Source organism: Lepidothrix coronata, unplaced genomic scaffold, assembly GCF_001604755.1.
Source record: "Lepidothrix coronata isolate B3197 unplaced genomic scaffold, Lepidothrix_coronata-1.0 Scaffold15, whole genome shotgun sequence".
NCBI classification, from domain to species: Eukaryota; Metazoa; Chordata; class Aves; order Passeriformes; family Pipridae; genus Lepidothrix; species Lepidothrix coronata.
Window position 1 is genome coordinate 1,788,531 of NW_016690195.1, and position 12,990 is coordinate 1,801,520.

Below are 12,990 nucleotides of genomic sequence, written 5' to 3' on the forward strand. Positions count from 1 at the left end.
ATAATGGACATGCCGAGTTTGTGCCATGGTAAAACAGCATTTTGCAGCAATAACCAAAACAATTAAATACTGTGTACTTGACATATGTTACTGAGACTATCATTACATTTTTATTATATGCATTTCTGAGACACAGAGTCTTGGCCTCATTTCATAAATTTGAACAGCAAAGATCTTTCAGAAGTCTAGATCTTTCCCCAGGTCCTCTGTTTTAATCATGTGCTTATAGGGTTCAGCCTTTAAAAATACCCTGGAACCCCCATGGCTAGCCAATAAAGAATGTGTTGCAAAAAGACAAGGGTAGGGAAGTTTGCTCCACAAACTGCAGCCTTCCAGACCTGGCATATGATTGAAATAGGCTCCACAGGTGAAGAGAAAACTTTAAGCAAATAATTTTCAAAGGAGTCTGGCACCTGCAAAGGCTAGAGGATATGAGGGCGGATGCAATGAAAAAGTAAGTTTCTTTTATTTAGATTTCTATCTATACACATTTAACATTTTTAGCTGAAGGTATTCAGCTTTGGAAACATTGGCTCTTGTCTTGTAGTAGCCAAAGGCATTTCTAGCTACTGCTGCTGGATTCTGCGTTGTGCCAGCGGTGAAACAGATGTCCATCTTGATTGCATTCAAATCTCCCCTAAAGACTCAATTTTTCTGCAAAGCCACTAAACACTGACTCAGATTCATCACTCGTTCCAACCAATCCTCAATTTACACCCGGCAATGAATGACGGATCTGCTGACTGCAGAGAAGAAATAGTGTTTTGTTTCTCAGAAATCCAAGGAGCTTCATGGAAGCAGAAGAATGTTTTTAAAACATTGGAGATTTTGGACATCACTAACCTAACAAGTAAGAAGGAAGCAGATTATTGTGAGTAATAGCATAGCAGATTTTCCATCTTTTTAAAAAATGTTTTTGTGGGTTAAGACCTCATTTTTTCTGCCAAGTTAAAGGCTAGTTTTTAAAAATTATTAGTCTTTTTTTTTATCCCTGATGGTACAATCAGAATTCCAATAGGTTTGAGACAGTGAGAATCTGACAGCTTGGTTAAGACCTGTCATTAGTTTGCATATACATATGAACAGTTTATTGTTGTTGAGGGATTGAAGTCTCACAAGTAATAATTCATCCAGTCATCAATCTTTCTTTCTCCATTTTTTTTTCAGTCTGGCTGCCCTCTATAACTTGGCATTCAGTCAGTTGTGGACTAAATTATCACAGAGTAGGAAAATGTTCATACCTTATTCCCTGACTTCTCACAGAATTCTGTGAAGTAGTAGCCTGCTCTGTTCTCCAAATAAAGAGACTGCAGCATGCTTTCCATTCTTGATCCCCCTAAGACAACACTACCAGCACCACTTTTCCCCTAGACAAATAAAACATAGTTATATAGCAACAAATAACAGGCTTTCATTATTTTCAAATGTCAGTACATTGCAATGGAGAGCCATGCAGTGTGTTCAGTTAGCATCTTCATCCCAAGAAACCAGACTCCATTTTCTACCACATATGCAATCTTAGCTGACGAGTTGTCTCAGCTCAGGCTACTGTGTTTTGAATTAAAAGAAGTTAACAGGTGGCTATTTGGTCAAGATTCAAAACATTTAACTATCATGGAACAAAAGATGTCTTCTGGGGTTACATCACTGGCATCATCAACAAAATCATGAGCAATTCAGGGAGCAAGAAATCCATGCTCTTTGCTGTGGCAAGCTCCTAGAGCATTTGAGGAAGAATACATCCATTTTGTCAGTGCTCATAGAGAAGCCAGAAGAGGCTTCTGTAAGTAGTAAATTAGCTTCTGATGATTACAAGAGAGAAACTTTGGCTGACTTGCTGTCTCTGATAGCAGAAGTGGAAACAGATGAGTGTGGTGGCTGGCAACCAGCTTCTTTCCAAACAATAACAGGGATGGAGAAGGGCAGGAAGAAGCCAGACTTTTGAAGGATATTTTGAGGGATATCTACCTATCTGCTTCAAGCAGAGTAGGTAGATATCCCTTTGCGGTATGAAGTTGAACTACTAATCCCTGCATTCCCCTCTGCATTATATTTGTGATGGCAAATTGTGGGGTCCTGAGTGTAAGTTCCAATCTAGCCCTGTAAGTGTAAATAGATGGTATTTTCCTCCCTCTGTGATGATGCCTAAAAACTAATAGTTCATGATGTGAACGTTTCCTGTATATACATTTCTAACTGAAAATGTCCCCTAATTGCAAAGACTAGCCTTTTGTTTCCTGTAAAAATTAACAAAGAAGTAAAATGAATGCAGCGAAGAAATAAGCAAAGTATTATTTTGATGTGCAAAACAAACATTGTGCTCAAGTGCTCAGCAAACTCCATGCATATGTAAATGGGCTCAGATTTCATAATATGTTTTTTCTTTTAATTGTGAAGCCGTGGGTATCAATACCACCATGAAATATCAGGTTGTTTTGAGACTGTTCCACAAAGAAAGGTTTTGGATATATTTTTGATTGCCAGATGTTGACATCTCACATGTTGTATTTGTCAGCATTTTAACAGTTACTAAGAAAAGGCTCTTCTGCGCAGCCCGTCTCTCCTGAGGTTTGTTTGACTGAGGATCTGCTTAGCAGGCAATAATTCAACAAAGAAAAGAATGATATACATAAGCAATTAGGAGGGACTGTACAAATGAAATGTTTTCCTCTTATGAATGCTACTATTTTAATGACTTTGTAAGGCAGATTCAGTTTTCACTCTAAGTCTGGTATACTTCCTTAGGCAACAATTCCACTGAAGCATTTATCCAGAGTTCTCTAAAACAGCCTACTGAACACATGGTCACTATGGAGAAGATCAACACTTTCTAGTGAAAACAAACCTCTGTGTGTGCCATGATTTCCTATGAAATAGGTGACAGATACCACAGAGAAAATGCTGATGTTCTAATTATACCTCTGCATAAAGCACTGACATCCATATAATCAAAACAATTCTTCCCCATTATTGACTACTTCATGTTTAATACTGCAGAATAAACTGTTTTAACTCATGATTCAAGACAATTTATATTTTCAAGTAGTACTCACACGGAGCAACTCAGCATAGGTGTACTTTCTATAACCCTGGTACCTTGAATCTTTGGTGCCATCCAAAGCTAAGCAATGAATCATGTCTGTGCTCACTGACTTTGACCTGGATCACAAACAAAAATTTTTCAATGTATATTGAAGAAAAATCTAGGACTGCTTATAAAATAAACAAATAAGAAGGGGCACAAAAGAGGTAGAATTACACAGTGAATAGCTGAGGAAAAAGTACATGGAGTTCAAATTTATAATAAATGGGGAAAAAAATGTAGAGGAACACTTTTTCACGTGGCCTTGTGGAAATCACTGGCACAGCATGAATTTGAGAGCTAGGCTAGTCCTTGAAACAGGTTAAAAGAATACGAATGTATGTAGAGACTATCAACTATTACATAAGAGAAAATACTTGTATTTGGGGAAATAAACCCCTTTGTGGGTTTATTTTTGTTTGTGGCACAAACAAATGAGAAAATAATCAGCCAGGGAGGAATTCTCCATGCATACAATCTGTACCATAACTGTGCTTCACTAAGCAGATTATTGCATTAAAGAAAAGTACTCATGAAAACAGTAGGATCTAAAATACTTTCATAAATATTTGAGGTATAATGGTGTGCAGAAAGATATACAAGGGACTTGTACTTACCACATTCTACTGCTAGGAATGTCATCCTGTTGGGTACTCTGACTTGATGTCAGGGAAGGTGGTAATCTTGATGATCTCTTCAAAGAAAAATTTGGTTTAGCTAGTTTTAATAAAGTTGGTGAGTTTGTTCTACTTTTCTAAAAGACTTTACAGAAAAATAAGGCAATTTTGATTATTTTTCCAGTTTTGTGTTTTCTTAATGTCTTCTCATTAACTGCTCAAAAACATTCAAGGGTTTTCAGGACTGTTTTTCCTTGTCAATCACAATATATAAAACTTCAAATTGCAAAAATCTCTGAATATCTTTCAAGATTTCTCAGCATACCTTAATAACCACTATAGCTTAAAAATTACATTTTTAACAGGTAGAAATACGTTACATGGACTTTATATAAAATTACAGAGGATGTCAGGTGAAGGGCATGTGAACATGTTTTGTGAAAGTTTACAAAGATTACCTTATGTTAGCTCACTGTAAAATAGAAACAATCACTCAGACTTGGAGAGAAAGGGGGCATTCTGCCACAGCATCACTGATTATTTTGAACAAAATCATGACTTCTTGGAGATGCCAGGTGCATTCAGAGTGTCCTCAGAAATTCACCCTGAGTTGCTGCTCTTTCTAAGCTCTTGCAAGCACAGAGTAACTGCAAGATCCAAAAGTCAAAATTTTTTACAGAAAAAAAATAGGAGCAAGAAATGGGCCATCTGCTGATTCTGTGAGGTTCATGGTGTCAGTTCATATTTTTTGTCAAGTGCTGAATTCAACAGGGGATGGAAAACCTGCAGAGTTAGGATCCTGTCTGCCTGACCTACAGCTAGTCCTGGGTCACCAGGACCACCTTGTGAAGCAGGAACTGGTCATTGTAAGACACTGGTGCTTCTTGCTCCCATTCTTGCTGTGAGCAACAGGAATCTAGCTCCTGAACCCAGTTTCTTCTGAACAGTTAATCTGTCACACTGTTTTCCTCCATTATCTCCATGAATTAGATTTCAAAGGAAATAACTGCAGCCTAAAACTATCCAGCTCAAAGTAAGAGAGGCTATTCCAGATCTATGGAATAGCCCATTCACTTCTTGATACTGGAACCACAGTTTCAATTCCCATTTTCCAAGTACCTTGTGTCCCAAGGCTTAACACTGTGTTGCTGAAAACCTTCATTGCTGTTACCTCTCACATTCAGGCTTTCAAGGAAGAAAATATTCAAAACTAAACTGGCCACCTGCAAGCTACACACTGTGAAAAGCTCTGAGTTGTATGGCTCATGACCCTCTGTGGAAAGCAAAAACCACACGTAGCTCATTGAAGGGCTGTCGTGATAGAAAATGAGCAGAATTCTGCCCTCTTCACAGACATGAAGGATGGATTCAGGGTAACTGCAGTGAAGTTGTACGAATGACTCCGGATTAAGGTAAGGCTGGTTCAAGGGCAGAATCTGCACTGCTAGATACTTAATTTTTCAATTCTGAGAATTTTCAGCTAAAATATCTATCCAAAGGACTTATGAAATAGCCAGGATGTAACTGAGAAGATAATGTGACTCCATGTATGGGAATTTGTTGCATAACATATACTAAAATGTTATTGCATTTTTATATGTAATGATCTCCAATATACCAGCCTGCTAAATCTTGACTTCCTAACAACCAAGTACCATATTCTTCTTCCATTGAATTTAAGGAGTTTTGTCATTATTTTTAATGGATAAAGCTTTGTTTTTCAATGTTGTGATCCTACTTACCTGAAGAAGGGAAGGTTGTATCCCAGGTATGCAAGACTTCTGGGTCAATGGTAACAATGACACTATTTGCGGGAAAGGATCAATGTCCACCCTCGGTCTCTCTTGACATGTGTGCCAGAACTTCAGTTTTGCACTGGCAGCCTCTATTGCTGTTGAATGAGTGACACAAAATCTGGGGCCCCTAGGGAGAAAAATGCTAATAAGTAGAACTTTCCAAAACCATGAAACACTGGCCTATTTGGCTTCTTTTTTGGTTTTTTTTTTCCAGTGATGTCATTTACTGTATCAAAATATGGTGCTACATGTACCTAGAATTAAAAATCAGTTAGTGTTAAAGATATGTTTAGACACTGCACGCTTCCAAATTTAAAAGCAAAATATACATAAATATATATGCACCATGACATAGTTGCCTATGAGTCTGCAGTAGGATATGCCCCATCCATCCTACAGCAAAGAATAGGATTGTAGGCCACAGGACAGAGACCACAGAATTACAGAATATTCTGAGTTGGAAGGGACTCACAAAGATTGAGTCCAGCTCTTAGGTGAATAGTCCATAGAGGGATCAAACCCACAACCTTACTGTTACTACCACCATGCTCCAACCAACTGAGCTAATCTCAGAGTCACTGCAAGCTATATAAGGCTCCACAGCAAAGTTCATAATTGCAAGTCTTAGTTTATGCCTGCAATTTGTTGATCCCCCTTGGGGAAGAGAGAACATCTTCAAAAATTTAGCCTATGTTTTGGAAATAGGTTAGATTTTATATCTTCACTTAAATTGTAAATATGTAGAAGGCATTTTTTATGACAGACATTGAACAGTAAAGTCTCAGTGTCAAATTCCACATAGACGTATATACAGAGCATCCTCAGAAATTTGAGAAGAGCAGTAAGGGGAATAGATTAGGACAGAATTGCCTTCTGTGCCTGGAGGGGTTTCCCTACGCTAGAGATTAAAGTTTAGTTGAGACACACAGAGCAGTGCAGATGCTCCATCAGAAAAATACAAAGGGCTCAGTAAGGCAGATCTACACGGCATTCCAGCAGATTGCAGTGTAGTTTAGGCTCAACTGAAAATTCATGTGTTACAATGACATTGCTGCCAATAATTGCAATGGGATAAGTAAGCTAAAATAAACCTAATAGGCTTCTCAAAGAAAATGGAAATTAGTTAAACAACAGAATTTTAATTCCTGTCCATTTATTCATACCAGTAAAGAAGCAGAGGTTTCACTACTTCAGGCTGAATCTGTCTTAAATGCCATATATTCCACTGATCTCCATGCAGTAGATCAAGCCTGAGTAATACTTCTGAACTGAGGAAATAGTCTCCACTGCTCAGCAGGTATAGTTTTTTCATCTTACTGAGATGCCTGCAGTCAACAAAAATAGTCACATAAGCATGTATCAGATGCTGTACAGAACTGAGTACAGTTCATCCTACTGATTAAAGTGCTGTCATGCAACATGTTTTTAACTGCAAGTGGCAGAAGCCAAAACAATTTTTCTGCAAATTAGAGACAGGTTGTGTATAAGATAAAATGTACAGTACCTTAGAATAGACAATCTGAATCCAGCAGAGCCTTTCATTAAAGCACTTTGTCATACTGAATGCCCTAATTGTGAATTTAATTTCTTTTATTCTTTTTTTTTCTGTTGCCATCTGTTTTCCAAATCTCTGTCTGAAACAGCCTTAATAATATGGCAATTCTGACTTCCTGCAAGCTTTGCAAACCTGACTCTGCAAAAAGAGTTTTATCAGCTTCAGCAGAGTCATTCCAGACATACCTTGTCAGGACATGCATGATTACTTTAATTGTGTCTATTCTATTCAAACATTACAATTTACTCTGAAATCTCAAAACTTGCATTAATCTAGCTGGGTTACAAGTGTTAAAGCAATAGGGATAACTCTTAAATAATGAGAAATACCTTTGCTGTCTCGTAGTGTTCTTAAGAGCCTTTAGTCTTTCAATATCCATCCAGAGCCACCAGTACCTTTCCCCAAGTGTTCCTTTAATGAACTTCTTGAATCTTTCAAACTCATGTCTGTTGCCAGTGTCATAAGTCCCATGACTAAGACACCAGGCAGCCCTGCTGTCTGGCCCACCACTTTCAGAACTTGAGCATAAGCTTACTTCTTCAGGATCTCGTTTTCTTACATCTCCCTTGGAGTCCAAGGCAGTAAGTGGAGAAGAACTTTGTTTAAAGAGTGACTCTGTAGTACTACAGGCAACAATGTCAGCAGCTGGCTGGTGAGTCAGTTCTGAAATGGGTTCCTTCATTACAATTTGAGTAGAAGCTGGCATGAATTTTTCTGGTGTCTGAAAAGTTGTGCTTTCCTGTTCATTTTCTTCTTTTGTTGCACTGTCCCATTTTGGGTCTAGATAAACTCTTAACTGCCCGTGGGAAGGAGGTTCAGAAATGGCCACAGAAGAGCCCTCCTCAGCCTTGCTGGATCTCTCATTAGCAGCGTCAGCTTTTGCGGATGCAGTCCTCAAAGGGGAAAGGAAACTCTGTTGTTGGCATTCCTTAGACAGGGAACCTGCTTCTGCATTAAATCACAAAAGATCATTGAACACCCTTTTTGATTCAGGACTATTCTCTTGCATATCAACATCACCAAGTTAAAAAATGCAACATATTTATATTTTGCTGCTGCAGAACAATCACATCATTTCATTTTGCAGAGGAGGGAATAGCAGAGGTGCCTAGAAACTCAGCCCTATGACTCAGAAACTCATTCCCCGTTGAATTCCAGCAGAGCAGCAGAGTTCAGGAACAGCTCCCTCTGGAGCCAGTTCTCTTGTTAGCTCAGCTAAACATCCCAGCTCCTCAACATCAGTTAACCACACTGATGTACTGCAAAGCCTGATTCCTTTCTGAGCATTTGGTCATAGTTTGATCAAAGCCACAGTATATAGCAGAATAGGGGTTTTTTAGGCCTGAGGAAGCTAATAAATGATGATTCTTTATCTGCTTATGTTGATCCTGAGACTAGCTCAGTTGGTTAGAGCCTGGTGATAATAACACCAAGGTTGTGGGTTCAATCCTCATACTGGCCATTCACATAAAAGTTGAACTCAATTATCCTTGTGGGTCCCTTCCAACTCAGAGTATTCTGTGGTTACTGCAAATCAAACATCTGTGTCAGTAGGGTAAAATCTTGACACAGAAGGATGACCAAACAAATAATTATGTCTAGGGCTCTGGAAACATTTAACAATCCTACAGTCCAGTCTGCCACCCAGAAATGGCTTCTTTTCATTTAGAGATGTTTTATAACTAACTTTTTTAGCCTCTGGGGGAAAACAAGGTCCAAACCACTACAACACTTCAGAACAGTGACCAGCCTTGGTTTTTTGGTCTACACTCATCTACTTAATTCCTTTTACCCAACCCTCCTCCCCATTAAGCATGCCGTGCCATCCTGGTCACTAAAAAAGAAACTTACTGCTTTAACTTGCTTAAATATCTTTTCTACTTCTGCCAGACTGTTAGAAAATTGATTTTTTCTGAAGGATGTTAGCAAAGATGACCTTGACTGAACACACTGCTTAGCTAGGTTAATGCTGTTCTCACTGTACAAGTCAGTTCTGTAAAACTGAGCAGAATAACTACAGATATCCTAAACAGCAGCAGAATCTAAGTGAAAGTGAAGAAAAACCCCCAAAGTCATAATTAAATTGAGACTTTACAATAACTTCATATCATCTATCAATACAGCGTTTAAACTACAGAATAATCTGCATCTTCTGTATGTCACTAAAGCTAAGCTGTAGACTTTCACGCTCCATTGTATCACTAAGGCAAAACACTGTCAGTGAGGAGACTGCTACAACCTCTGAGCACGTGCACCACATGGGGCTGTGAAAGAAAAGGGCTAAACCTCTCAGATCCACTAAATTCACATTTGTAATGTTATCAGTCTGTGTAACCTTCTATGGTGGTCTAGTCAATAAATGGCAATGGCAGTTAGATGTTCCTTTCAATTTCTTCCAAAAATAAGCCATGTCTAAACAGTGCTGGTCACTGTCAGACAGTCACTTGGATTAGGAACATGGCATAGAGATCCCCGCCTCTGCATTTACCTAATTTCTTTAGTGTCTATGGCACAATATGTTGATACTAATATAAAAATCAGTGTGATTAAAATGTCTTTTCTTATTTCCAAACTATTTCAAATGTTTTCACTTGACAAAGAAAAATTATAGCTTTTCAACACAAGTCTATGAAATAGAAACATGGAGACCTGGGGCAATTGGGGGGGAGAGATACACAGCTCTGGAGCAATAAAAAGTGAAGTGGTTCAGGGGTTGCTCAAGAATTAGTTGATAACCCTGATCCAACTGAAGAAATGAGAAAGGAATTTAGATTGGATTGTCCAAGCAAATACCTTCAGCTATTGAACTCTAATTGCAGACTGTGTCTGCAGAATTGTGCGTTTGTGACCTCTCCAAAACAGTGGTAGAGTCATGAGCTGCAAACAAGTGTGACTTGAATAACTTCATTAATAATCCATACATCAGCAATATATTTTCTGGGGTGATCCTCATGGTTTGGGGAAGAAGGCAGACTTCTGGAGTTATCATGTCTTCCAATTTTCCATTCAGCCATTGGACTCCAAGGTCCCAGCAGTACAAGTCTCAAAGTGGAATGGCTGCTTTTTTCCTCTGAGAATGGGAGAGAGAGAGAGCTCCTAACATATGAGCTGAGGCTTCTCTGTTCATCTTGCTACTGCGTAAAAAGCAAAAGCAAGGCTGTGCAATCAGGTGTATGCCCATATGTGCATCTGTATGCATATCATTCTCCCAGAACCTCTGAAGCCTGCTAACAATTTCAGTTAAATTTGAAGATAGACAGGAATCCAAACGATTACATTTTATAAGCTTCATAAAAATTGGCAGTCAAAAGACTCTTAAGTGCCCAACATAAATACCCTAAGAAGATGGCTGCAACACAAATTATACATTATCAAATACCCAAAGAATCTAGACAAGGATATCTTTCAAAACACACAAAATGGAAAAAAAACCCAAAAACCAAAAAGCCCTCAACTGAAACATATATATATACATAGACATATGTAAGAAAAGAAGCTACTACTATCACAAAATTATTTGGCTACTAGATCAAATTTTCACCTAATGTTGTAGCTACAGAAATTAAAAATGCTGTTCTGAAGCCTCAGATACCATGGGATACTCAGAAGGTAATAAGTGGAATTAGCAACAACTCCTTGGAATGCCTTTTCTTTCCACCTAGTCAGAGTTGTGTTACAAACCATAGGGTTACTTGTTACTTACCCAGGAGGCTATCTTTTTCACTTAATGATTTGTCTCTTTCATGCTGAATATTTTGAATTTGACTAGAAGTTACAGGGTGTGTAGATGAATCCGTGGTTCTCGTGGAATCACCTTCTTTTGCTAAAGTAAACCAATCCTTCACCTGAGAAACCGTAGCCTAGGAAAAGAAATGTCATAGAACAATTCAAATTTCTCTATTTATTGCACTGTTTCTGAGACCAGAGGGCTTTCTGTTCATGGTGATTTTGTGCAGTCTGTGTAGACTTCTGTAAGGATAGTTGCCAGTGAAGAGAGCTGTATGATAGCAGCTGAGCATACTTGTAACACAGCTCCTGTTTAAGTTGTATTACAACACTCAGACCTCCTTTTATACTGCAAAGAATTTTGAATATAAGAGCTATTCAGAGAATCATACAATCATAGAATGGTTTAGGTTGGATGAGATCTTAAAGATCATCTAGTTCCAACCACCCTGCCATGGGCAGGGAACATTCCACTAGACCAGGTTGCCCAGGAATCAGTTGTCCCATTAGGTTGTGACCTCAGTTACAATAATTTTACCCAATGTTTTCAATCTATCCTGATGTTACACCCAACCATGTGTAATAAACACTAAATGTGTTTATCTTACCTGGCCAAGTGATACATAGAACTTCTTCATAGTCAGTGAAGTGTCGTGTTCCTCAGGATGGGGGGAACTTAGGTCTTGCTTCCTTAGCCATGGATAGTAGTCACTATCTATAATGAAATTCATGCCAGTCTTGCTCCATTCTACCTGGGATATCAATTTAGCTAGTCTGAAATTAAATGTTGAGATGAGGTAATAGTTAATTTTAGCTCTTAATCGGAGAAACAGTTTATTTTTCCATAGAATAGGTAATTAAAAACCATGATCCATCTAAAAATAGAATTTTTACAGAGAACTTCATATCTGCTTTTTTCCTAGAGTAATAGAATTATAGAATATCCTTATCTGTTGGACTCATTGAGTCCAACTCCTTATTATTTCAGCCTTCACCTGCTGTTACATATGTAAATACCAGTACTGCCAATGTATAGTTCACCAGCTTTACAGATAGTGGCCGGGTTTGCATTATCAAGCTTTACCAGTAAAACTGACTTCAGACAGGATGATTTTTCATGTATCTATGCAGTCTCAAGCCCTGACAAGAAGCCTTTGAACATTCTATTCACTAAAATAAAACTACTCTCCCAGATTGCAGAAGCCCTGTATTACCACCAGACCCTACATCTCCAGTTCCTGATACAAACATTCTTCCAGCAGTAATGCCACAGCATTGATCATACTAATTGAACTTTCAGACAATACCAAGACAGCTGGCACTCTCATGTTCATCTGGCTGCTGTATGAGGATTTCACAGTACTGAACAGCACTCCAGTGCTACCTCGTGTTAGTGTGAACCTGGTGATGTTCAGGAAAGGCAACCTTAGAATCACACGATGATAGTGAGGATGCTCTGAGCTCAAGAACTGGGACAGAACTTAATTGAAAGAAGTACATAACCACAGAAAGACTAAGCCTATGCTTGAGCCTACAACCAAGTGAATACTCAGTTGCATTTGTGCCCACTACTTGAGATAAAATAGGATTTAATTCTATGGTTGGAGTGGCTTCATCTTTAAATGCAAGTTTCCCTTTTAGCATCTAAATTTATCCTGATTCTGATTCAGGAAAGCATTTGAACCACTGATGGCAACTGAAATTAGGTACATGTTTTAAGTTAGTTTTATGTAATTCTCTTGGGCAACTCTCCTTGATCAAATAAATAGTTTGCTATAGCAGAAGACAAAAGTTAGTGTTTCATGAGGCTGAGACATGTATAAAGCAGCTGCTGCTAAAGGTAAAATGGAACTTTCTCATGGTTTCCTTGTTCTTTGCACACTTTTCCCCTTGAACTTAAGTGCAGTCATCAGGTTATAGAAAATAAAAAACACTTTGAAATTTTTGCTGTAGAAGTTTATACCCCAGTAACTACCCTGTCATTAAAATCAGCAAACATGAGTTTTGTAAACCATACTGCCAGCCTGCCTCTCCTTTTGGAGAGGCACTACAATTAGCAGCATCTAGACTCAGCCTTAAGGGATACAGAGGTAGATCCTCCCAAAAAGCACAGTAAACCTCCTGAACATCTGCTGAAAGGACATCTGGAAAAATATAGCAAGTTTATAACAGTAAATCATCCAGCTATGCCATGCCATCCCACAGAGAACTTTG

At 38.4% G+C, this 12,990-nt stretch overlaps 1 protein-coding gene across 5 annotated transcripts in view; it reads right to left on the bottom strand.

Moving 5' to 3' along the window:
• RGS22 (regulator of G-protein signaling 22) overlaps nucleotides 1-12,990 on the bottom strand; it is a 70,078-nt gene that overhangs the window by 39,555 nt on the left and 17,533 nt on the right. For 4 of the 5 annotated variants that reach the window (XM_017806540.1, XM_017806538.1, XM_017806539.1 and 1 more), the window contains exons 6-13: nucleotides 11,385-11,550; nucleotides 10,754-10,910; nucleotides 7,380-7,998; nucleotides 6,659-6,820; nucleotides 5,442-5,622; nucleotides 3,700-3,776; nucleotides 3,054-3,159; nucleotides 1,242-1,367 (exon numbers count right to left, since the gene is read on the bottom strand). In XM_017806540.1, coding sequence (XP_017662029.1) covers nucleotides 1,242-1,367; nucleotides 3,054-3,159; nucleotides 3,700-3,776; nucleotides 5,442-5,622; nucleotides 6,659-6,820; nucleotides 7,380-7,998; nucleotides 10,754-10,910; nucleotides 11,385-11,550 — 1,594 coding nt within the window. The remainder of the gene's footprint in view (nucleotides 1-1,241; nucleotides 1,368-3,053; nucleotides 3,160-3,699; nucleotides 3,777-5,441; nucleotides 5,623-6,658; nucleotides 6,821-7,379; nucleotides 7,999-10,753; nucleotides 10,911-11,384; nucleotides 11,551-12,990) is intronic. The other variant, XM_017806541.1, reaches the window with a different exon arrangement.